This window comes from Pongo abelii, chromosome 16, assembly GCF_028885655.2.
Source record: "Pongo abelii isolate AG06213 chromosome 16, NHGRI_mPonAbe1-v2.0_pri, whole genome shotgun sequence".
Lineage (NCBI taxonomy): Eukaryota > Metazoa > Chordata > Mammalia > Primates > Hominidae > Pongo > Pongo abelii.
The window spans coordinates 92,568,853-92,594,064 of NC_072001.2; the positions used below are offsets into that span (position 1 = coordinate 92,568,853).

The 25,212-nt window shown below is 47.9% G+C and overlaps 1 protein-coding gene across 15 annotated transcripts in view; it reads right to left on the bottom strand.

The window, feature by feature from the left end:
- The window catches only part of RHCG (Rh family C glycoprotein), a 34,100-nt gene extending 14,358 nt beyond the window's left edge, over positions 1-19,742 (bottom strand). For 3 of the 15 annotated variants that reach the window (XR_008513751.1, XM_054531842.2, XM_054531847.1), the window contains exons 1-4: positions 19,108-19,721; positions 13,703-14,555; positions 10,145-10,634; positions 640-826 (exon numbers count right to left, since the gene is read on the bottom strand). Coding sequence is in view for 14 of the 15 variants with exons in the window: in XM_054531842.2 (XP_054387817.1) it covers positions 640-826; positions 10,145-10,328 (371 nt within the window). In the remaining variant the exon portion in view is untranslated. Of the gene's footprint in view, positions 1-639; positions 827-10,144; positions 10,938-13,702; positions 14,556-19,107 lie in introns of those variants that run through there. The other 12 variants (XM_054531841.1, XM_054531840.1, XM_054531837.1 and 9 more) reach the window with 12 other exon arrangements.
- Positions 19,743-25,212: the final 5,470 nt, after the last annotated feature.

A 25,212-nucleotide genomic window follows, 5' to 3' on the forward strand; every position in this document is an offset into this window, starting at 1 on the left:
GGAGGGGGCGGGGCTTCAGCCCTAACACTCCACACCCACACCTGTCTCACAGCTGTTTCCAGCACCTGTTCCCTGGGGTGGGTGGGGGCGGTGAAGCAAGGCAGGGAGAGAGGTACCTCCATTTGGCTGGAGTCCCCATTCGGTGTTTCCTTCACAAGGAGCCTCTGAGGCTGGCGCAGACATCCTAGCACTCCCACCAGAGTCCCGTGGGCTGCGGTCTCTCAGGACACAGGGCTGGGCGATTTTGATGTGCCGGGCCCGGCCGGACCCTCCCCCAGAGGAAAGTCTAGCCTCAAGTCCCTGCAGCCTTTGTCGTAGGGGAAGGGAGACCCTCCTATGTATGACACCTGGACGACTCCCACCCTGGAGAATCGCTGATCAGGAAGCGAAGTGAGAGAGAGAGAGAGAAAGAGTGTGTGTGTGTGTGTGTGTGTGTGTGTGTGTGTGTGTGTGTGTGTGTGTGTGTGTGTGTGTGTGTGTGTGTGTGTGTCTCGCAAGCCCAGTGTGGCCCAAAGGAGGAGTTGCCCTCCAGCCTCAAGCCCCGGCCCCGCCAATGGGCACGCCCTCCTCCCGCAGGCACACCTGCCCAGCCCCATCCCGCCCAGTCCGCCCCGCCCCCGGGGCCCGCCCCGCGCTCACTTCTCCACGCCCACGACGATGTAGCGGCCTTGTAAGAAGTGGAACCAGCCCTGCATGAGCAGCGCCCACTGGATGCCGAAGGCCGCCAACAGGAAGTTGAAGCCCACGGCGCTGAAGCCGTAGCGCTGCAGGAAGGTCATGAGGAAGCCGAAGCCCACGAAGACCATCACGTGCACGTCCTGGAAGCCTGCGGGGACAGTGCAGCCTGGGACTCGGTGGTCTGACAAAGGTTCATCCCAGCCCTGGGTCTGGGCCAGGAAGGCCGGGGCAGCGCCTCAGTCTTCGCCGCCACTGGCCCATCTTCCTGCTCCACCATCCTAACCCGGTTCCCCCACACCCACATCTGAACCCTGGGGCTGGGCGCGGTAACGCTGCGGGCAGAGCCTCCAGTTCCTTCATAAGGGCCTCTCTAGAAACGGAGGCGCTGGGGGGGACCTGAGGTGGGCCACCACCTTAGCCTATTTAAACCACTGGGCTGTAGTGCCAAGAGATTCCCAAGCAACCTCCTTGAGAGATGGCAGCTCCTTGGTTCTACCCTCCTCCCTGGGTGGCTCTGCTGGCCCAGGCTGGAGGTGGCAGCTGGGCATCGGAATTTGGGGCCAGGTTTGGGTTACACGCAGGGTCTAAGGTCTATAGCCCAGACCATCTGAGGCTACGATGCCTTGCCCTCTCCACCACAATCCTGCTCCTTTGCTATGGAGAATCAATGCTCATCTCGCCAAGGAGTAGCCTGGACAGGCCAAGCACATCAGTTATAGCTGATCACATCCCCATGTCACACCACTGACTCCAGCAGATACACATCCCCGCATCACTGAGACTTGAATTTGGACCCCAGTTACTCCATCTCCTGGGTGGATGACTCTGGGAAAGTTAAGTATTTTAACTCCGGGCTTGGCACCTGCTTCTGCAATGCTTACATCACAGATGTTGTGGGGATTAAACACAGATGTGTATGTAAAGAAGCATCTAGCACAGTGTCTACCCCATAGTAGGTGATCTAAATGGGCAGATGTCATCGTTTATTTTCACTCAGGCACGGCCTAATTCTGAGTTCTGACCCAAGTCTTCTCCAACTCACAATGTGGCATTGGCAAGCCACTTCCCTTCTCAGAGCCTCAGTTTTCTCAACGACCAAACTAAAGGGATGTATTAGGATGATCTTAACTGCCCTCTCAGCGCTTATGTTGCATGGTTCTCAACTCCAAGAAAATAACAGAAGACAAAGAGCTTTGAGAAGCACAGAGAATTGCAGAAGCATAACACACTAATAGGAACCGCAGATGTCACAGGACACAGGGGCCAGATGGAAGGGCTCCCACTGGCCAAATCTGGGACAATTTGAGCATCAAAGTAATTATGTGTTATAATGAACTAAAACCATTAAAAAAGGAACTCATGAGCTCATACTGATAATCAGTTGGTAAACAAATAAATGAGGTAGCAGATAGGGCTCTTGCCTACAGTGGAATGCTGAGGCTACACTGTTAAATATGGAAAAAGTGCTAGAGTTGGAAAATCATCATTTTCATGGTAAAGATTCAATCAGTGGATGCTAAATGCAGGGGGAAATTTTGCGTATGCACAGGACATTTGCATTGTCTTAAAAGGTTTCCTTATAGACTGCTTATTAGTTGCAGGGGAAGAAAATAACAGTAATTATACTGGGCAACATATTGACTGGATGATCAAAATTAATATCACTCATGCCTCCACAAGTGATACCCTGAAAAGGACCTATCCCCTAGGTGGGATTCTAGCTGAGACTGCAGAACCCAATCTAATCATGAGAAAACATCAGACAAACACAAAATGAGGAACACGCTATTAAAAAGGGGAAAGGCTGTATTCTTGAAAAGAGTCATGAAAGACCTTTGAAATGTTCCAGATTAAAAGACATGACAAAAGGTATTAAAGTCAATACCTTACATTAGACTGGATTCTGTATTTGATGGGGCTGGGAGAATGGGGGGGAGTGCTATAATGGTCATTATTGGGTCCATTGAGAAAATCAGATATAAACAGATTAAGATATTATATTAATCAGATATAAACAGGTGAAGATATTGCATTAATGGAAATTTATGAAGCTGATTACCATGGTTATGAAAGAGAATATCCCTATTCTTAGGAAATATACTGGAATAGTTAAGGGTAGAGGGCCATGATGTATGTGACTGACCCTCAAATGGTTCAGAAAAACAAAGCACACATGTGTATGTGTGCATGTGTGTATGTGCGTGTGCATCCGTGTAGAGAAAGAGTGAGCAAATAGCTGAGTCTGAGTTACAGTATACGGTGTTCTTTTATTGTTGTTGTTGTTGAGACATAGTCTCACTTTGTCGCCCTGGCTGGAGTGCAGTGGCGCAATCTCAGCTCACCAAAACCTCTGCCTCCTGGGGTTCAAGCGATCCTCCCACCTCAGCCTCTGCAGCAGCTGGGATTACAGGCATGTGCCACCACACACAGCTAATTTTTTTTTTTTTTTAATTTTTAGTAGAGACAGGGTTTTGCTATGTGGGCCAAGCTGGTCTCATACTCCAGGCCTCAAGTGATCTGCCCATCTTGGGCTCCCAGAGTGCTGGGATTACAGATGTGAACCACTGCACCCGGCCAGAATGTAGCATTCTTTGTGCTATTTCTGTTTGAGCAACTTTTTGTAAATTTGGAATTATTTCCAAGTAAAATGTCAAAAGGGAAAGAGACTTCAGGGCCTTGACGGGCCTGTCCCAGCCCCACCCACTTGTCTCCCAGGGGATTCCTACTCCCTCACCCACCTGCCTCCCAGGGGATCTCTACCTCCCCACATCTTCACCTCCCCCAGTGCTCCAGCTACTCTGGCCTCCCTTCTGCTTCTCAGCCCCACACTCTAGGGTCTTTGCCTGTGGTGTTCCCGCCACTTGGGATGCTGTTCCTGCAGAATGGCCAGCAGATCTCAGCAAATTGTCACCTCATTAGAGAGGCCTTCCTGCCCGCCCATTTAAGATAGCTTCTCTCCCTACGGCACCCTGTTTTCTTTCCTAGGTTCTCTCCCTTATGGCTTCCTTTTTTTCTTTCACGGTTCTTGTTATAATTTGAAGTTACACATTTGTTTGTCTATCCCACTCGGCTAAAAAACTCCAAGAAGGCAGAGCCATGCCTGTTTTGTTCACTGTGGTATTCCCAGCACCTAGGAGAGTGCCAAGGTAGACTCTCAGTTAATAGCTATGGATGAATGAATGATTGTTATTGTCTCAGAAGCACCCAAGTGTGCCAGCTGAGCAGTGGTTCAGGAGCTCAGGTGGGATTTCACAGGAAGGGCTGCAGCCCCCCTCCAGTCCAACTCCTCCCACCAGGAGGGCTGACAGGTTCTGGTGCCCACTGCAGCCTGGCCAACGTTGCAGGAGCAATGCTTACGGCACAGCTGCCTGGACCTCACCTGCCCTCATCTGTTTCCCCTCCAGGCTTCCCTGAGGCCCAGGCCGAGGCCACAGACCCCCTCAGCTAGCAGCTACCTGGAGGAGGCTTAGGGGGCTTGGCATACTGAAGGGCAGGGGCACAAGCCAGTGTGGGAGAGCTGTGGGTCCTGCCCCAGGGTGGTGCTCTGAACTTCCCTCTGAATTTAGCGTTGGTGCTGAGTTTACATGAACAAATACACCTCGGCTTAGGTTTCTCAGTGTGCGCAAATGATTTCATGTATGATCGTGTTGCAGGGTTTATCACATTTCTAACTGTTGTGGAAGAAATTGAGCTGATGTATGTGAAGCACCATAAATGGTATTATGGTTATTCTGGGAAGAACTGATGGGTGACAGACTGGAAGAGAGGTGTGAAAGAGAGGGAGGTGACAAATTCAGATGACAATTCCAGAAGCGGGGAGGGGCGTTGGCAGGACGACAGGATGGCAGTGCTGTTGACAAACACAAGGCAGTGGGAAGAGGTTGCTGTGTGGGAGGGAGGTGCTGGGTCTGGCCTGGCCGTGGTGAATTTCAGATGACCAGGGGGGTGAGGGCTGGGTTGGTGGGCGGGGGTCAGGGGGAGAAATGGAGCCTGGCTGTTGGGGCTTGGAGCTGAGGTCTGAGATTGGGCAGGCCTGCAAATAGAGCTGTGAGTTGCAATGTGGGAATGAAGGGAGAGAGTGACACAAGCTGAGAACTGGCCGTGCCTTGAAGCTAGCAGAGAAGACGAAGGATGCGCTGGCACGGAGGTAGGAGGAGCCCCTGGGGAAAGACAGCATCACTGCAAGTGGGGTCCTTTCAATGAGAAGGGTGTCAGCTGCCTGGTGGTATAGAGGGGCCATGCTGGCAGGGGCGAAGCTGAAGAGGACCAAGGGAGCCGCTGCTGCAGAGGAAGGTGTGTGTGGTTTCAGGGCTGCCTTGGCCTCTGTGTGGCCTGAGAGCAGGAGCAGGGAGCCCTCACTTCCCTCGTCCATCCTCCCTGCCTGTCCCCTCTCACCCTGCTCTTCTCCCTGCTCTGGTGGGTGCCCTGTCTCTCCTTTTCACCCTGTCTGGGGGTGTCTCTTTTTTCTCTTCCCTCCGTCAGGAACACAGACACCCACTTCCTTCTCCTTGGGCACCTCCCCGATTTGTCCTCTTGCTTCCCGTCTCTTTACCTGTCAAACTGGTCTTAATTCAGCATCAAAATGTATCCATTTATTAATTTCTGTTTCGTAAAGTTTGATGCTACCTAAAATGATTTTTAGGCTGGGCGCAGTGGCTCGTGACTGTAATCCTAGCACTTTGGGAGACCGAGGTGAGTGGATCACTTGAGGTCAGGAGTTCGAGACCAGCCTGGCCAACATGGGGAAACCCCATCTCTGCTAAAAATACAAAAATTAGCCAGGCATGGTAGTGCGTGCCTGTAATCCCAGCTACTCGAGAGGCAGAGGCAGGAGAATCACTTGAACCCGGGAAGCAGAGGTTGCAGTGAGCTGAGATTGCACCACGGCACTCCAGCCTGCGCAACAGAGTAAGACTTTGTCTCAAAAAAATAAAAATTAAAAAAAAAGATTTTTAATAGTGACGATTTGAGGGTCCAAACTGTATGGACCTTCAGCAAAGGACAGAACCTCTCAGATCTACAGGTTCTTTGTCAAATGGGAGATAGTAACAGCCCCTGGACAGTGCTCACTGCAGAGCTTTATAGCACACATGTAATGGGATAACCCAATCAAAGCCCTGTGCAAAGGCAGCTGGCTCTTTAGCAATTGCCCCATCATATAAGTTATTATTTCTCTTTTTCTCTTTCAAGACTGACAAGGTTGCATGGGGTTGGCAACTTGCTGAGGGTCAACAGAAGTTGACCCTCAGTCTCCCTCCCCAGCTTTGGTGACTCCTGCTGTCCTGCCCAGAACTGGCTTCCTCAACCTGGAGGTCCCTGATGGGGCAGGGCTGGCACTCTGGCCTCCAGAGGACACCAGTACCCAGCTGTTCTCCCTCTCCCCTTACTCCCAGCTCCCAGCCCTATTCTAGCTCCTGCTGCTTCCCTCTGTAGATGAGTCCCCCACCAAGCTGGCTGAGTCTAGGGGAACAAAGTGTCCGACACTAATGCGCCTCTGCAGCCCTCCCCTCTGCTGCATCAGCACAGGAAGGATGGTGCCCTCCAGGGGCTGGGTGCTGCCCCCCTCCCCCTCCCATTCGCAGCCCAGCCTGTTTTCTTTGAGACCTACTGTCCAGTTCCCCAATTCCCCCAAGACGCCATGCCCACCTCTTCCACATCAACACTGCAAAATCTCCTAGGGAGGTGGTGAGTGGCCGCAATGCCACAGAAGACCCTGGAAAGCAGGTAGGCCCTGGGGCAGGGGGGCTTGGCTCTGACCCTGCCTGTGCCACTGGCTGGCTGAGAGCGTCCAGCTCCTCTCGAACCTCCATTATCTCCATCATAAAATGGAAACTATAAATGCCCCACCTGACAGGGCAGGCAAAAAGCATTTTGTGATTGGGAAGTGCACAAAAGGATTTAAATGCTGTAATAGTTCCAACTAATATTCAGGGAGACGTGTCTTCACCATGTTTCTAACAAGGTGCTGATACTTACACACCTTCATGGAAGGAGTACTTACTCCCTTCTGGGGAAGCCCAGTGGCAGCATTTACTGTCCTCTCCCTTTATGCCAGGAGATGAGTGCCCTACCAGTCACCTGTCATCTTGAATCTTCTTAGAGATCCTGTACTTTAAATAACATTTCTAACTTAAGATGGGCACACTGAGGCTCACTGTGGCGAGGTGGTTGGCTCCTCCATGCAGTGATGCACCCGAATGGGATCTGTTTAATTCTAAAGTTCCACTGCCTTCTGCCTGTGGGTAAGCTCGTCCTTTATCAAATGGAGCCTTTTTCAGCCTCATGACACAGTCCTTCCGGTGTTTGAAACCAGAGCTTCCTCCGCCCTGGGTCATCTCCTGAAATGTGTGCCACTCCTCCCTTGGTCTTCCAGGGAGCTTCTGGAGTCCAAGCCCTGGTGGCTCCTCCTTGGGTCAGCCTCCCTGAAGCCACTGCCCTCAGCGGTTCACCCAGACCCTGGAGCACCAGCCCATAGGGAAGCTGCGTGTTCAGCAGCCACAGCCACTGCCCGCATCACGGGCCTCTGAGGGCACTGCCAGGGTGAGTCCCCAGCTGGCTCCGTGCCTGCTACCTGCTGCAGAGCCCATGCCTGGGGAGCTACCCTCGGGCCAAGCCAACTGGAGCTGGACTCCTCTGGAAACTGGAGATGCCCAGCAGGCTTCACTAATCCCCTGAGTAAAAACAAGGCCTGCACAGCTGCTGATGGCCTGGATCCAGGAACAGGGAAGGCACCTCAGAGCCTGCCCTTACCCCAATCCCCTAGGAATCACCTCACTGCCCAGGAACCCAGGCTTGGGGACTCACATGGGCCAGGAAGCCTTGTGCCCTCTAACTCCTAACCACAGCCACAGTGAGTGGAGCAGGGGAAAGGGGGAAGGTTGAGACTAGGGAGGAGAGTGGGCCAGGAGTGTGGGCTCAGCCCCCAGGGCTGCTCCTCTCGTTCCCTGGTTTCCCACCTGAGTGACCTTTGCAAGACACTTCTCCTCTCTGGCGTTAGTTTCCTCATCTATAGAATGGGGGTCGTCACAGCGCCTCCCTCACAGGTGGTGGTGATGATTAAAGGAGAGAATGCACACGCGGTTGGAGGGATGGCCACTACTTCTTGCCAATATTCTTTCCCTATACCCCTCTCCTCTGTTGCTTCCTGCTCCAGTGGCCAAGAGCTCTCCAGGAGAACTAGCAGGGGAAACTCAAGGTCCTCCTTGGTGCTGGTGCTCTTCCGCTGTTAGCATCCTTACCCCATCCCTTTCAGAAACCCTACTCTTGGGCCACACAGAACCACTCCCCCTCCTCGCAACACCACCCCCTTTTAGTGGTCCCCTTGGCTGCTTGGCTTCTCCCCTCCTCAGCATCCACCACTTGCCAAGAAGCCATCACTGATCCCTTCTGCTCAGAGCACTAGGTCCCACTGAGGCCCTGGGTGCCACGGTGCCCCTCTCTGCTTCCAAAAAGTCTGGGGACAGAGACCCAGGATATTCAACTTATTTATCCAGAGTGACCATAGCCCTGGTTTGCCGGGAGAGTCATGGCTTATCCACGGGTCTCAGCAAATTACTACCAGCACCACCTTCACTCTCAGAGGTGTCCTCTGATGATGATAAATTGTATGATCACACTACAGATAAGCGCTTGTTGCATGAACACGTGAAGCTGGGGTGTGAAAGGTGGGTGGGCGAGTGTGGTGGGAGGAGGATAAGAGCTGGGGAGATGTAAGGACTGTACCTCCCCACTGGTGAGGTTCTGCAGCTCCTATTACAGGGTCTCTCTTTTTTTTTGAAAGGGAGAGAGATAGAGATTCACTGTCTCCTACGCTGGAGTGCAGTGGTGCTGTCATAGCTCACTGTAGCTTCAAACTCCCAAGCTCAAGCGATCCTCCCACCTCGGCCTCCCAAAGTGTGCTGGGATTACAGGTATGAGCCATCGCACCCAGCCTATTTAAGGTCTTGAGGTCCTCCACTCTCCACACACACTGAGGCCCTGTGAATGTCCATGGGAGGCCTTGCCCCTTATGCTCTGGGGTCAAGAGCGGGAGGGAGGGAGAAGAACAGGCAAAGGAGGGTCTCAAGCTTGCCTGCCTCACTGTTTGCTGGGAAGTCCCCCCCGAGGAGAGGAAAGGTGGACAATGTGAACAGTGGATTTGGAGCCTGAATCCTAAGGCTGCAGCTGTCTAAGACATCTTTTAAAAAACAGCCCTAAATGGAGCCCAGGACAAACTGTGGTCTCCCCAGGTGCACCCCTTGTCTGTTAACTTCCCTTCTAGGCACCATGTAACTATTAATGCAGCCCATGATAGCCCTAATTTTTTGGCAGCCACTTACTATGGCTGGCTCCCACCAAGCCTGCAGCCCCCCAAACGCAGTCTTTTGTCATGCAGGCTGCCATTCTGAAAGCGTGCAGTTGTTTTCTTGGAGACAGAGAATCCCCTGTTACCGAGAATGTCTAAGCTGTGGAGGGAATATCCGTTGATATAGGCGGCTGCTGGAGAGGGGCTTTAGGGTCCCTTTCAAAGCCAGCAGTCAATGACTACATGAACACCACCGGCTAGAATAATTGTCATTGGCTGATGGCGGATGGAGTGGAAAATCAGAAAGTACAAGGGCATTCTGATTTTGGGAAGAGCCCCGGGCTGGGAGTCCAGAGGTCGGGCAGCTCAGAGTGACCTTGGGCTAGCTCTCCCTGCTCCTGAGTCCTAGGGCACCTGTGTTTGGTGCTCTTGTAGCAATTGCTCCATTATGAAGAGAGGATCCCACCCCAACTCTGTGCCAGAGCTTTACATGCACTGCCTCGCCACAGCCTCACCCCAACCCCTGTGAGGGAGGTCCTCTCATTATCTTCATTCTGTAGATGAGGAAATTGAAGCTTAGGAAGGTTGGCATTTGCCTGAGGCCACCCACCTGGTTTATGGCAAGAGCCACGAGAGCACGAGAGAAAGGGAGGTATGTGATTGTAGGGTCATGCTCTTAACCACAGCACCGCTGACACCAGAAGATTCAGGGGCGCTTGTTTTCCCTCTCCAAGCTAAAAGGGGGTGGGTGTCCTGGCCTCCTGGTCCACCAGTGGTCCCACAACACCTCTGCCCGCAGCAGGGCTGGCGCTTATTTGGAGTAAGCGCTCCTCTGGACAAGGGAGCCAGGTCATCCACTGGGTGGTAATGGGGCGAGAGGACTCGGATCTTTTTAGGATACCAAGCAGGGCTCTCTGACAGGGATGTTGGGGGGCTCTGACGGCTGGGAGGGCGGTCAAATAAAAACCTCATCCCGGTGTTTTCCCTACTAGTTTTTCACGGGGAAGAGGAGTTTGTGCACATCTGACAATTTCCCACAAATGCCCTGCAGAGGCCGGCGAGATGCGGAGTCCGCGGCTGCAGGGCAGATCCCCTCCTCTGCCCCGCTCTGGGCCGAGCCCTTGGCCAGGTGGGGACCGGCGCGGATATGCCTGCGCTGGGCCTGCAGGCGGCGGGACTTACTTGGGTAGCGATAGTAGAATTCGTTCTCCACGTCGCTCAAGTTCTTGTGCTTCGTCTGTGACCACCAGTGGGCGTCGGCGTCGAAGTCGTAGCGCACGAACACCCCAAAGAGAATCACCATAACCACCTCCAGGAGCAGGCAGGTGAGCGGCAGCCGCCAGCGGAGGTTGGTGTTCCAGGCCATGCTGCAGGGGTGCCGGGCCGGGCGGGCAGCGGGCGGTTCGGACGCTCGGAGGCCGGCGGGGCTTTTGAGACCCGGGCAGGGGGGCGGGGCGGCCACGTGGGGCGCGGAGCAGCTGACTCGGGCACCGCCCGCGAGCTAGCCCAACTGGCGGGGGCCCAACCCAAGCCGAGGGCCCCAAAAGATTCCCCGCGTCGGGCTGGGGGACAGCGGCAGGAGCAGAGGCTGATAAGGCAGTGGGCAGGAGGATCAGGGTGCCCCAACTTCTGTGTGTCCCGTTGATACTGAGGCCTTTCTCCTTTTGTTCTGCTGAACAGAGAAACAGGGGGATCATTGGCCTCCCAACGAGATCAGAAGGAATTCCCAGACCTAAGTCATCATCATCATCATCATCATCATCATCATCATCATCATCTGCATCATCATCTGTCCTTTCTTTTTCTGATTATGAAATTCACACAGGGCACATGAAAAACAAGGAATGTTTGGGACACTGTCACACAACAGAGCGGCCTGGGGAGACATCTGTGATGTGCTACCCCAGACTTGACCCTGGAACAGAAAAAGGATGTTAATGGGAAAACTGGTAAAATCCAAATAAAGCCTGAAAATTAGTTAATAGTGACGTTCCCATGTTGTTTTCTTAGTTGGGACAAATGTCATGGTTATGTAAAATGTTAACAGGAGGTAAGGGCTATATGGGGACTGTCTTTGCCACTTTTCTGTAAATCTAAAATTATTCCAAAATACAAGGGTTTTAAGAAAAAAAAAAACCCGTATAAAGGATTGTAAGAACAATTTAAGAGTTTTTCACAAGTTCATTGATCTATAATCAGAAACTGTCTTTTGGTTAAGATCTGTGATCTTGACATGAGTTAACCATAATATTTAGGTAAAATCTATGCTTAGCCTGTATATTGTCAAAATAAATTTGATTTTCTAATTTTTCTTTAAAAATACGGAGATAATTGTAGAGATTTGGAAAATACAGAAAAACACAAAGAAGAAAGTAAAAATCACTCATAATCCCACCACCCAGAGGCAATACTAATATTTTGGTGTATGTACTCTAGTCTTTTTCTAGCTCATTGAAGAGGGGCTGGAGGGGAGGAGGGGGAGTGTTTCAAACGATCATACTAATTTATAGCCTTTTAAACTCCTTTCATATTTTGTAAACACCTTCCCATATTATACTTCTACAACTTTTTTTTTCTTTTTCTTTCTTTTTTTTTTTTTTGAGATAGGGTCTTGCTCTGATGCCCAGGCTGGAGGGCAGTGGCTTGATCATGGTTCACTGCAGTCTTGATCTCCTGGGCTCAAGGGATCCTCCCACTTCAGCCTCCCAAGTAGCTGAAACCACAGCCGTGTGCCACCAGGCCCAGCTAATTTTTTTTTTTTTTTTTTTGAGACAGAATCTCGCTCTGTCGCCCAGGCTGGAGTGCAGTGGCGTGATCTCGGCTCACTGCAAGCTCCGCCTCCCGGGTTCACGCCATTCTCTGGCCTCAGCCTCCTGAGTAGCTGGGACTACAGGCGCCCGCCACCACGCCCGGCTAATTTTTTTTTTTTTTTGTAGAGATAGGGTCTCCCTATCTTGCCCAAGGTGGTCTTGAACTTCTGGGCTCAAGTGATCCTCCCACCTCAGCCTCTCAAAATGCTGGGATTACAGGCATGAGCCACCACACCCAGCCTGCCACAACATCACTTTTATAGCAGGATATACTATGCTTTATCTAGACAATCCCTAGGGTTAGGTGACGAGCGATGAGGTCATTTTTTATTTGTTTAGTATTACAAATCATGCTGTCACGAACATCCAGATATGTAAGTCTTTGCACAACTTGCTGTGAATTCCTGGAGGCAGAGCTCTTTTAATACATATCTCTAGATGTTCCCCTAGAAAGATTTTACCAGACAAAGCGTGCACCCTGTAAGCCAGTGGTCAGTGACTTTTCCCATGCACTCTTGCCAATGCTGGCTTTAAAAAATCTTGCCAGTTGAAATCCCAGATTTGTAAAGCCACTAATGCCATGCATAACATCTGAGGCTAAGCACCTAATCAGGGTGCTTGGAACTTGAGTGTGGCCATACTGTGCCAGCATGGGGTACCAAGGTATCCCCACTCCCTTGGCAAAGAAGCAGCCAGACACTGCATGAGCAATACCAGCAATAGGGACCATTTATTAAGTGCCTGCGGTTGCCGGATCCTTTTGATATATATTTAAATTCTCAACTAAACACTTGCGAAGTGGACATTGTAGGTACATCCTACAGTTGAAAAACCTGAGTTCTCAGATTGGCTAAGGAACTTGCTGGAGATTCAAACCCCGGGCTGTCTGATTTCAAAGGCTGTAGTCTTTATACTGTGCCATTCTGCTTGTCCCCTCTGGAAGGAGCTAGAAGGAGGGTTTGACTTCATGCATGTGGATTCACTGCTGGGGAGAAAAACATCTAAGTACACGGCAATGGGAGTAAGTCGAGGGAGGGAGACAAGGGCTGGGATGGGGGAGGCTGCTGCAAGTAGATTCATGAGTGTCTAGGTTCCCCACAGGAGCGGTGGCATTATGGGATAGAGGGCAGTGGGTGGCGTGGTCCCCGAAGCCTGGGCCGGGAGAGGGCAGTTGGAAGACCTGCTCACCAGGCTGGCCTGCTTAAAGGATAGGGAAGCTGGGGTGCCTTGCTCATTGTAAGAACTGCCCTCCCATCCAGACCTCCTCCAGAGTCCTCTAGCACACCTGTGGTGCTGGAACCCGGGACCCCCTTGGGGGACTCCTTGATGGGGCAGGGCACAGGGTCCAGGAGAGAGATGCTGACTCACGAGCCCTGCAGAGGCTCAGTGGGACAGACCTGGAGCCACAGCCAAGCACAGTCACTACCCACAGCCAGCACAAGAAGGCCGTTTGCCCTTGACCTTCATATTTGGTAGACTAAAGGTACAAATGATGGGCTTCAGACTACCAAGGGGATACAAGGTTCAAGGGAGACACTGCTATCAGATGGTTTTTTTCTTGGGTTACATTTCTGGGCCACTCAACTAATATATGTCATCATGAATTAACATCCAAAAACAAATCCTGGCCGGGCACAGTGACTCACGCCTGTAATCCCAGCACTTTGGGAGGCTGAGGCGGGTGAATCATTTGAGGTCAGGAGTTCGAGACCAGCCTGGCCCACATGGTGAAACCCTGTCTCTACTAAAAATACAAAAATTAGCTGGGTGTGATGGCGGGCGCCTGTAATCCAGCTGCTTGGGAGGCTGAGACAGAAGAACCTCTTGAACCCGGGAGGTGGAGGTTGCAGTGAACTCCAGCCTGGGCAACAGAGCAAGACTTCATCTCGACAAAAAAAAATAATAATTTGTTTATGGTATATCAACATACCATAGTATTTAACCCTTTATGGTATTTCTCCCTTTGTTTTATTCCAGGAAGCTGCTAGGTCTCTCTTGACCTCAGTGAGCCCCAGCAATCACCAACCAAGGAAGGAGCTCAGGGAGCCTCTTCCAGTCCAGAAGTCTTCTCTTCATCACTTTCTCTGCGGCAAGACCAACTGTCAGAGCCTCCACAGCCTGAGGGCCTGGGTGGTGTGACCCCCCTGCAGAATAGGGGGAGCAGAGGGAAAGCTAGGCATTGACGTCCCTGGTTTCACTTCTGCTTCTTGAGTAGTTGTGTGACCCTGGGCAAATTGTCAACATCTCTGAGTCTCTACTCTCTCATCTGTAAAATCGAGACAGTTATCTCCCCCCGGGTCTTGGTGAGACTTATTCTGAGTAGCTGGGACTACAGGTCTGTGCCACCATGCCCATCTAATTTTTTTTGTATTTTTTTTTTGTAGGGGTGGAGTTTTGCTATATTGCCCAGGCTGGTCTTGAACTTCCGGGCTTAAGTGATCCTCCCACCTCGGCCTCCCCAAATGCTGGGATTACAGGCGTGAGCCACTGCACCCAGCTGGTGAGACTTATTCTGAGATACAGCATGGCGAAGAGCCCAGCACAGTGCCTGGCATGTGACATGCCCTCAGTTCCTGTTCATTTTTTTCCTAGTGCCTGGAACAATTAAAAAGCACGTGCCACTTGAGATTCTCCAGAGAAAGATAGGTAATCAAGGTTGAAGAATTGAGGCAGGGAAGTGTGGGATGGTGGAAGGTGTCCTGGCCTGGTCTGGGTCCAGTTTCTGTCTCCCTCTGCTGGTGATCTCAGGCAAATTCTTAGCCTCTCTAGGCTTGCGTCCTCACCTGTGAAATGAACAGTGTGAATGGGTCATTTCCAAAGCTGCTTGTAGTTGCAAGGTGCCCCCCAGCCCAGAGGAGCTAGCCCCTCTGTTGCTTTTCCCCACTCACATGCAGCCTTCTCTCTGGTTGGACAAGCTAAGTGCATTGCTTCACAGCCTCTTGCAGCCCTGCCAGGACCTAAGTCACCCAGGAAAGACCTCACCCTTGATCCTGGAGTGACCTCAACCACAGTCACAGTGTCTCATCCTGTGTGGGGTTTGCAGGCTGCCCTCTCCGCCTTCCTCCGCCTCTCCTCCCAGCGTGCCCTCTTCCTCCTTTCCACATTCTCCTCTCTTTCCCACACCCAGCATCCTCCCAGCCACATCGATCATGGCACCTGTCCCCTGTGTGAGGTCCTACCACCCTGAGACAGTGGGGCCCTCTCCTAGTGCCCCCTGCATAATATTTGAGAAGATGAGACCACAGACAGCAGCAGCAACTGCTGACACCAGCTCTGCAGGCTCTACAGCCCCAGTTACTGGAGGTCCAAGTTGAAAGTTGGGCTAGGACAGAGAGCTTTTGGGATGAGGTGGGTGGGGAGCACACCACCCTCTGAAGTCATTCATTCCCGAGAGGGTCCATGAACTCTGTTAAGACATGGGTAACATCTTATTTATAAATCTGTCCCCTGCTCACAATACAGTGTGAGGCACAGAAGAGGCACTTGGAGAGTGTTCTGGAAGGATGGAGGAAGGAATGAATAATATTCTCTGAGCACCTAGTATGTGCCAGGCACTGTTCTAGGTGCTGAGACATGGCAGTGAACAAATGAAGCAACAATCCCAGTCCTGGTGGAGCTGGCATTCTAGGAATGGTGGGGAAGGTTGGCAAACAACCTGGTAATATGTACCTTACTTATCTACTGTTTTTAACAATAGATAGGTAAAGCAGACAGCATGTGGGAGGGTGACACATGCTGTGTGGAGCGGAGGGGAGGAAAGCAGGAGAGAGGAAGCCAGGAGTACAATGTACACTGAGCGGCCAAGGAAGGCCCCATGGAGGGAGGCAGGGAAAATCAGTTCATCTGCTGGTGCCCTAGTCCCAGCCCGCAGCATTTTGATGTGACTGCCCTTTTTTTCTTTTTTTCTTTTCTTTTCTCTTCTCTTCTCTTCTCTTCTCTTTTCTTCTCTTTTTTCTTTGCTTTGCTTTGCTTTTCTGAGACTCAGTCTCACTCTGTTGCCCAGGCTGGAATACAGTGGCATGATCTTGGCTCACTGCAATCTCCACCTCCCGGGTTCAAGCAATTATTCCACCTCAGCCTCCCGACTAACTGGGACTACAGGCACCCGCCATCATGCCCAGCTAATTTTTGTATTTGTGTAGAGACGGGGTTTCACCATGTTGGCCAGGCTGGTCTTGAACTCCTGACCTCAGGTGATCCGCCAGCCTCAGCCTCCCAAAGTGCTGGGATTACAGGCGTGAGCCACCACGCCCAGCTGTGACTGCCCTTTTCTGAACACCCCAGGCAGCTGTCCCCTTCCTCAACTGCCCTTGGTATTAGTAAGGGCCAAGCTCTCAGTTTCTCCCCTGGGTGGCCGGCAATTTTATTTCTGGTGCTCCTGGGAGAAAAAATGGCCTCTATTCCAGAAGCCTAGGAAAAATGTCCCCTCCCAGAACGTTCTGTCTCCAGCTCACATAAGGCATGGCCAGCAGCCTGCCCGCCCACCTCAGGCAAGGCCCAGCTGCTCTGCGGAGTGTCTGTCCTTGTGGGTAAAGGGGGCTGGGGCTAGAGGGGCTTGATGAGATGGCGGGAGGGTGGAGGTCTCTCTCCCCACTCTCTCCTATCCCAACCTCCACGTCATGCATTCATGCACTGTTTCTTCCTAGCGCTTCTCGTGTCTGTCTATGATGTCTTCCTACATTAGAACATCAGAAACCAAGGGCAAGGACACCTAGAAGAGATCCTAGCTTGCGGTTGTTGCCCATTAATTATTTTTCCAATGGAATGAATGGATGAATGGATTCTTTCAATTTATTCAGTTATTTAAAACATGTACGGAGCACCCACTGCACACAGCTCCATATCAGGCTCAAATAACTGTATAAGCATGCCCCCCAGATTTGCACTATAGAAAAGGAGGTACAAGTTTGCCCCAGTGGTTAAAGCAGAATGAGCACTTTCCTGTGTACCTGAGGAGAGCTTGATGGGCCCTGGGGTGATCAGGGTGGACTTCATGGAAGAGGTGGACTTTGATCTAGGATTTGCAGGGCAGATAATAGGTAGACCTTCACCCTTTGCCCTTTGGCTTTTCTTGTCTCAGGTATGCCCTGCCACATGATTCCAGGCTACCTCCCTCTCCCCACCCCAGCTTGGTACTTCAGATGACAACCAAGAGGTGGAATTTTTGCCTTGTCCTCTGAGATGGGGGTTTAAGAAACCTGCTGCTCAAGTCTATCAGGCCAGGCAGGGGTTTTCCTAAGGAACCAGCCTCTTCCTCCTAAAATGTGTGTGCCTTGACAAGCAGGGATGACTGGCAGCTGGGACACGATGGTTCTTTCCCCAGCCAGGGAGAGGCAGGGTGTGGTAGCCACGTTGGCAGGCAGGGAGATGGATTTTGAGGCGAAGGTGGTTCAGGCTGCCTTTCTTCCAGGTGAGGTGGAGTCTCCCCTGCTCTGGTGTGGCTGTGTTGAGGGCGTGGTGCTGGGACTGTCCCTGCTATCACTCTTCTTTCTACTCATCCCTCTTGATAGATGACTGTTCGCATCCTTGACATCTCTGGCCTTGGTCCCACACGCAGCCCGAGGCTGTGGCAAGACACTAGGCCAGGACTCAGAAGTTCTTGGGGCTGGTCCCAGTTTCACAAATTTTGTCAGATCACACCCCCTGTGTGGGCCTGATTTCCTTGATTTGCAAATGGGTGCCTCCGTGTCTGCACTGCTCAGCTCTCGTTTTGCTGTGATGCTCAAAGACCATGAAGGTTGGTGCTTAGCACAGTGACCCAGAGGCTCTAGGAGGCCCGGGCTCCAGTCCCAGCCCTGCCACTTCCTAGCTGGAGGACCTTGGGCAAGCTGCTTAACTTCTCTGTGCCTTGGTTTCCCCATCCATACAGAGGGTGACAGGAGTACCTGGGATGACCTTAATGCATAATGATGCTTTTAACCCCGAGACTGGTAGCATGTACTTGATGAAGTGGCAGCTTTTACCATTTGCCACTAGAAATGAATGGGGGCTGGGCACAATGGCTCAGGCCTGCAATCTCAGCACTTTGGGAGGCTGAGGCAGGAGGATTGCTTGAGCCCAGGAGTTCGAGACCAGCCTAGGCAATATGGTGAAACCTCATCTCAAAAAAAAGAAAAAAAGAAAAAGAAAAAGAAAAGAAAAGGAAGCAATAGGAAAGTCTTTTGTAAACTGAAAAATGTCACAAATATAATTGGTGCTGCTTCTATGATGGTGGGTAATGGCATTCCCCTCTGCTGCTCTCTGAAAAGTCTGCAAAGGCAGGGCCCAGGAGAGGGGGTCCCACGCCCTCCCTGGAGTTGGGAGCAGAGATTAGGGTTGGGGGAAGGGGCTAGGGGCCCCGGGAAGCAGCTCTGGACATGCCTCCATCATCTCTAGTCCCTCAAAGCCACAGACAGGGCTGCCTCCCCGTACTCATGGGAGATCTTCAGTGTAGGTGGCTTGCGGAGGGAGGGGAAAGGGTGTAGGTCTCTCTGCAAAACTCTTTTCCATGACAACTTATGGGATCAAAAATAAGAACAGCAATAGTGGGGAACTGGACATCATGTGCTGCTCCCTAATGGGCTGCTCCAAGAAGGACACAATCCCAAATGTGCTATTCCTGCCAAAAATGCATACCCTGAATTTAATCATGCAGAAGCAGCAGACAAACTCAAATTGAGGGATATTCTGCAAAACAACTGGTCTGGAGTCTTAAAAAGAAATGTAGGTGTGATGGATGTCAAAAAACAAAAAAACAAACAAACAAAAAAACAAGGAGGGCAAAGATTGTAGGCTAAAGAGACGTGACAAACCCATAAAATGCTTTGATTGATTCTTGATTGGCTCCTGGATCAAAACAAAATCTTAAAAAAAACGCTATTGGAACAACTGAGGAAAATGAACTAGGAATGGTATATTAACTAATGGGATTTATTAATGCAAAGTTTTTTAAGGGTTATCATTGTATTGTTTTTATATGGGAGGCTGCTCTTTTTCCTAGGAGATGCCTGGTTTCGAGGTAAAATGTCATATGTCTCCAAAACACACAAACATATATACTGAGAGAAAGAAACAAAAGTGGTGAATCCAGGTGAAGGGTATATGCATGTTCATTGTGCTATTCTTGCAACTTCTCTGTTGGTTTGATAATATGTAAAACAAAAAGTTGGGAGAAAAGCCATTGTAGTGCTATCAACCGGAGTCTCTGATATCTACTAGAAAATATCAGCCTATCCAAGGCCAGGAGCAGAAGCCAAAGTCAGAGACCCAAGGGGAGTCCCACACACCCTCTACCTAATTACAGTTCAAACCCTGTGGGGCTTTCTGTGTTTTGTACAGCATAGGGTGAGCACATACCAGGCGCTCAGCACGTACCCCATCCCTGGCACTGTAAAGGCACTGAGATATCAAGATGTGACTTCTGTTCTTTCAGTGCACATGGTTCAAGGGAGGGTCTTCACTCACTTCTTCATGCTACTGCAGAGTATGTTGTCCATACAGCAGTCCAAAGACTCACAGATAAACCTCAGGATTCCCAGGGGAAGATGGAAACAGATTAGTAACAGCAGCAGCGTCTATGAACTGGGTGCTCCTAGGAGTCAAACATGAAGCTAAGCCTTGTCTTGGTCTGCCCATCACCATGTGTCCTTTTCATGACAGCTGACCATGCAGGAAGGGATTTTTTTTTTTACAAGGTAGAAACTCTGGCTCAGAGAGGTCAGATCACTTGTCTAAAAGTCACCCAGCTACAGGGTGGCAGATCTGAAGAAGAAAGTAGCAATGATCTCAGCCGTGAAGAGGTTTAACAAGTTGGCTTAGTGGAGAAAGGCATGCCAGGAGCAGCTTGAGGGAAGATGTGGAGGAAAGAAGGTGAGGGCAGGGTTCCTCAACTTCAGCGCCAATGACATTTGGGGCCTGATCAGTCTCTGTTGTGGGGGCTGTCCTGTGCGTTAGCAGCACCCCTGGCCTCTACCCACTGGATGCGAGTGGTCAGGAGTATGACCACTCCCTCATTGTGACAACAAAAAAGGTATTCAGATATTACCAGATGTCTCCTGGGAGATAAAACTGCCCCAGTTGAGAACCACTGGGGTATGGCATCTACACTTTGCCCTAAGCTGAAGGGAATCTCTTGGCACAGCCTTGCTCTTGGCTGGAGGACTGTATCTGTGCCCCTGAGGGTGGGCAGGTGGACAGGGCCAGGTAAGCTCTGCATTATCTCTGTAGGACCTCCCGCAGGGCAGAGCCTCAGGTGCTGGCTGCAGCTCCTCCACCACCACTGTCTCACTTCCATTTCTGCCTTGGCTGCTATGATGGTTAATTTTACGGGTCAACTTGACTGGGCATGGGGTGGCCAGACATTTGGTCAAACACCATTCTTTCTGGGTGCGTCTATGAGGGTGTTTGTGGATGAGATCATCATTTCAGTAAAGCAGATTCCCTCAAATGTGGTTGGGCCTCATCTAATCAGCTGAGGGTCTGAATGGAATGAAGAGGTTGACCCTCACTACGAAGGAGAAGGGAACTCCTTCTGTTAACTGCCTTCCAGCTGTGGTATCAGTGCTTTTCCTGCTTTCAGACTTGAACTTTAACATTGGCTCTTCTTTGGTCTCTAGCCTGCTGACATTCAGACTAGAACTTCACCATCAACTCTCCTGGGTCTCCAGCTTGCTGACTGCAGATCTTGGGACTTGGCAGCCTCCATAATCATGTGAGCCAATTCCTTATAAGAGTTTTCTCTCTCCTTCTCTCTCTCTCTCTACACACACACACACACACACACACACACAGTTGACCCATGAACAACACAGGTTTGAGCTGCATGGATTCACTTATATGCAAATTTTTCTCAATAAAAAGTGCACTGGCCAGGTGCAGTAGCTCACACCTGTAATCCCAACACTTTGGGAAGCTGAGGCAGGTGGATCACGAGGTCAGGAGATTGAAACAAACCTGGCCGACATGGTGAAACCCTGTCTCTACTGAAAATACAAAAATTATTCGGGTGCGGAGGTTGGTGCCTGTAATCCCAGCTACTCAGGAGGCTGAGGTAGGAGAATTGCTTGAACCCGGGAGGTGGAGGTTGCAGTGAGCCAAGATCATGCCATTGCACTCCAGCCTGGTTGATAGAGCGAGACTCTGTCTCAAAAAAACAAAACAAAACAACAACAACAAAAATGAACTTAGTGTGCCTGCTTCTCCTGCCTCCCCTTCCACTTCCCCCACCTCTTTCTCCTCTGCCATTTCTGAGACAGCAAGACCAACCCCTCCTCCTCCTCCTCCTCTGCCTACTCAACATGAAGATGAGAATGAAGACCTTTATGATGATCCACTTCCACCTAATGAATACGAAATATATTTCCTCTTTCTTATGATTTTCTTAACATTTTCTTTTCTCTTGCTTACTTTATTGTAAGAATACAATATATCATACATATTACATATGAAATATGTGTTAATTGACTGTTCATGTTATTGAAGGCTTCTGATCTACAGTAGCCTATTAGTAGTTAAGTTTTTGGGGATCAAAAGTTATATGTGAATTTTTGATTGCCTGGGTAGTTGGTGCCCCTAATCCCTGTGTTGTTCAAGGGTCAAATATTTGTGTATATAGATAAATGTTATATATATTATATATATGATATGATATATGTCAATGTTATATATAATATATATGATATGATATATATCAATATTATATGTTATATATAATATGATATATAAATGTTATATATTATATATAATATGACATATAAATGTTATATACAACATGATATATAAATGTTATATATAATATATCATATTATATATACATAATATGATATATAAATGTTATATATAATATGATATATAACTGTTATATATAATATGATATATAACTGTTATATATAATATGATATATAACTGTTATATATAATATACCAAATTATATATACATAATATGATATATAAATGTTACATATAATATATAACATGATATATAAATGTTATATATTATATATAACATGATATATAAATGTTATATATTATATATAACATGATATATAAATGTTATATATTATATATAACATGATATATAAATGTTATATATTATATATAACATGATATATAAATGTTATATATTATATATAACATGATATATAAATGTTATATATTATATATAACATGATATATATAAATGTTATATATTATATATAACATGATATATATAAATGTTATATATTATATATAACATGATATATATAAATGTTATATATTATATATAACATGATATATATAAATGTTATATATTATATATAACATGATATATATAAATGTTATATATTATATATAACCATGATATATATAAATGTTATATATTATATATAACATTGATATATATAAATGTTATATATTATATATAACATGATATATATAAATGTTATATATTATATATAACCATGATATATATAAATGTTATATATTATATATAACATGATATATATAAATGTTATATATTATATATAACATGATATATATAAATGTTATATATTATATATAACATATATATATAAATGTTATATATTATATATAACATGATATATATAAATGTTATATATTATATATAACATGATATATATAAATGTTATATATTATATATAATATGATATATAAATGTTATATATTATATATGGTATATAAATGTTATATATCATATATAATATGACATTTATAAATTTTATATATATCATATATAATATGATATATATAAATTTTATATATGTCATATATAATTTATATATATAAATTTTATATATGTCATATATAATATGATATATATAAATGTTATATTATATATAATATGATATATAAATGTTATATTATATATGATATGATATATATAAATGTTATATTATATATGATATGATATATATAAATGTTATATTATATATAATATGATATATATAAATGTTATATTATATATACAATAGGATATATATAAATGTTAATTTTTATGGGGACACCTGAAACACAGTATATATACATACATATATATATATTTATGCAAAATAAAATCTCACATGTCTAGTTCGTGCACCATGGTCAGACTGGGATTGGGTTAAAGGCCTTCTTTGGAAAGGTGAATGAGATGGGAAAAGAAGACTGGCTTGAGCTTTGACTGCAGAGGCATACTATATATATATAGTATGTTTTGAGTGTCTCCATAAAAACTTATGCTGAAATTTAATTGCCACTGATGGAACTGGGAGGTGGGGCCTTAAAAGGTGATTGGGTCATGAGGGTAGAGCCCTCATGAATGGATTAATGCCATTAACACAGGAGTGAGTTAGTTCTAGGAAGTGCATTAGTTCTCATGAGAGCAGCTCATCATAAAGGTGAGCTCAGCTTGCCCTTGCGGTCTCTTCTGCATGTACTTCTTTGCCCTCTCCCCTTCTGCCATGAAAGCCTTCACCAGATAGATGGTCAAGCAGATGCTGGTGCCATGCCCTTGAACTTCCCACCGCCATCCCCCACCCAGCCACTATATGGGTTGTTAGATATTTTGACCACCTCCTCTTTGCTCACTCCACTATTCAACTCACTGCATCATCAATACATTTATTACAAACCTGTCACAAGCCAGGTCTTATGCTAGGTGCTCCTCTCAACAGGTTATTGACCTGGCAGGGGAGAGAGAGACATTCAAACACCAAGGATTAATATACCATGACAGGTTTGTTTTTTTTTTTGAGATGGAGTCTTGCTCTTTCGCCCAGGCCAGAGTGCAGTGGCGCTATCTCGGCTCACTGCAAGCTCCGCCTCCTGGGCTCATGCCATTCTCCTGCCTCAGCCTCCCGAGTAGCTGGGACTACAGGCTTCCGCCACCGCGCCCGGCTAATTTTTTTTGTATTTTTAGTAGAGATGGGGTTCCACTGTGTTAGCCAGGATGGTCTCGATCTCCTGACCTCGTGATCCAGCCACCTCGGCCTCCCAAAGTGCTGGGATTACAGGCATGAGCCACTGTGCCCGGCCACCATGACAGGTATAAAGACAGAGGCCTATAAGGGTCCCCTGGCAGTGCCATGGAGGCAGGGCATGGTCGGCTCCACCTGTAGAGGCATCTAAAGGGAGGCTTGCAAGCTGCATCTTGAAGGACGAACAGAAAATTGTGCATGAGGACAAGTAGGAAGGGAATTCCAGGAGGAGGGATCAGCATGTGTAAAGGCATGGAGGTTGTCCATAGAATGTAGACAGAAAATATTAAAACCTATATTTATACTAATTTTTGGCCTCATACTTTTATATTTTCTGTTTTATAACCATTTAATAATGCACATAACATATTAACAGTGATTCATATGCATGCTTTTTTTAAATATACATATTTTGGGGTATACACTCCCCACAGTTTTTACTAACGCATGATCAAAAATGTTGCCAAGGCTGGTTTGGGACATGCTATGTTTGAAAGGCCTGTGGATGTCCAAGAGGTAACATCTAGGCTTGGGGCTAGATATGGGTCTGGGGGTTGGGGAGACAGTCTTGAGCGTTGGGGGTGAGGAAGAGAGAGGGGCTGAGATGGCCGTGAGTACAGAGGAACATGGCAGGGTGGAGGACAGAGCAAGTGGTTTGAGGCCTGGCTGCACTTTGAATCACCCGGGGAGCTTTTAAACTATTCCCTCTAGGCTTTTCTGATTTAATTGGCCTGGGGAGAAGCACAGGCATCATCATCTTTTGAACTTTCCAAGTGATTCCAATTGCAACCGGAGTTGAGAACCACTGCCTTAGACTAGTGGTCTTCAACATTTCCTGTTGTACATCCCCTAAATAAATTTTGGAAAACTGCATACTCTGTTACACAATTTTAAGTTGACATCTAAATTTCATATCATAATTTTAACAGCTGCAAAAAAACATAATTTCCCTCATGTTGTGTATATTTTCTCCAGAACCTCAGAGTTGCATATTTCGTTTGTTTAATTTATGGAAAATGTCTGCCATATAAGCTAATTGGCAAAGCCAGAATTCATCGCCAACCCAGTCAGCCCAATTAGTCTTACTAACCATCAAAAGAAAATCTGAAGTCATTTTCAAACTCAAATAAATGTGTTAATGCACAGCCTCAAGACAAAGCCCGCCCATAACATTTCAATTCTAAATTCTAATTCTAAGCAAAATAGACAGACAACGCACAGAGTCTTGCCACCTGGAATTTGTCCCTTAAATGGAACAAGGTGCTGTTCCCCTCAATGTCTACAGCAGACATTGCTCTCTGTGCTTTGAAGGGGTCTCTCTCTCAGGGGTGTGCATTCTCCAATCACCACTTTGTTTGGGTTCCCAGCGGTTTGCACATGTCTAGTTCAGGCACCATGGTCAGACTGGGATTGGGTTAAAGGCCTTATTTGGAAAGGTGAATGAGATGGGAAAAGAAGACTGGCTTGAGGTTTGACTGCAGAGGCAAATAGATCCACATCAGAAAAG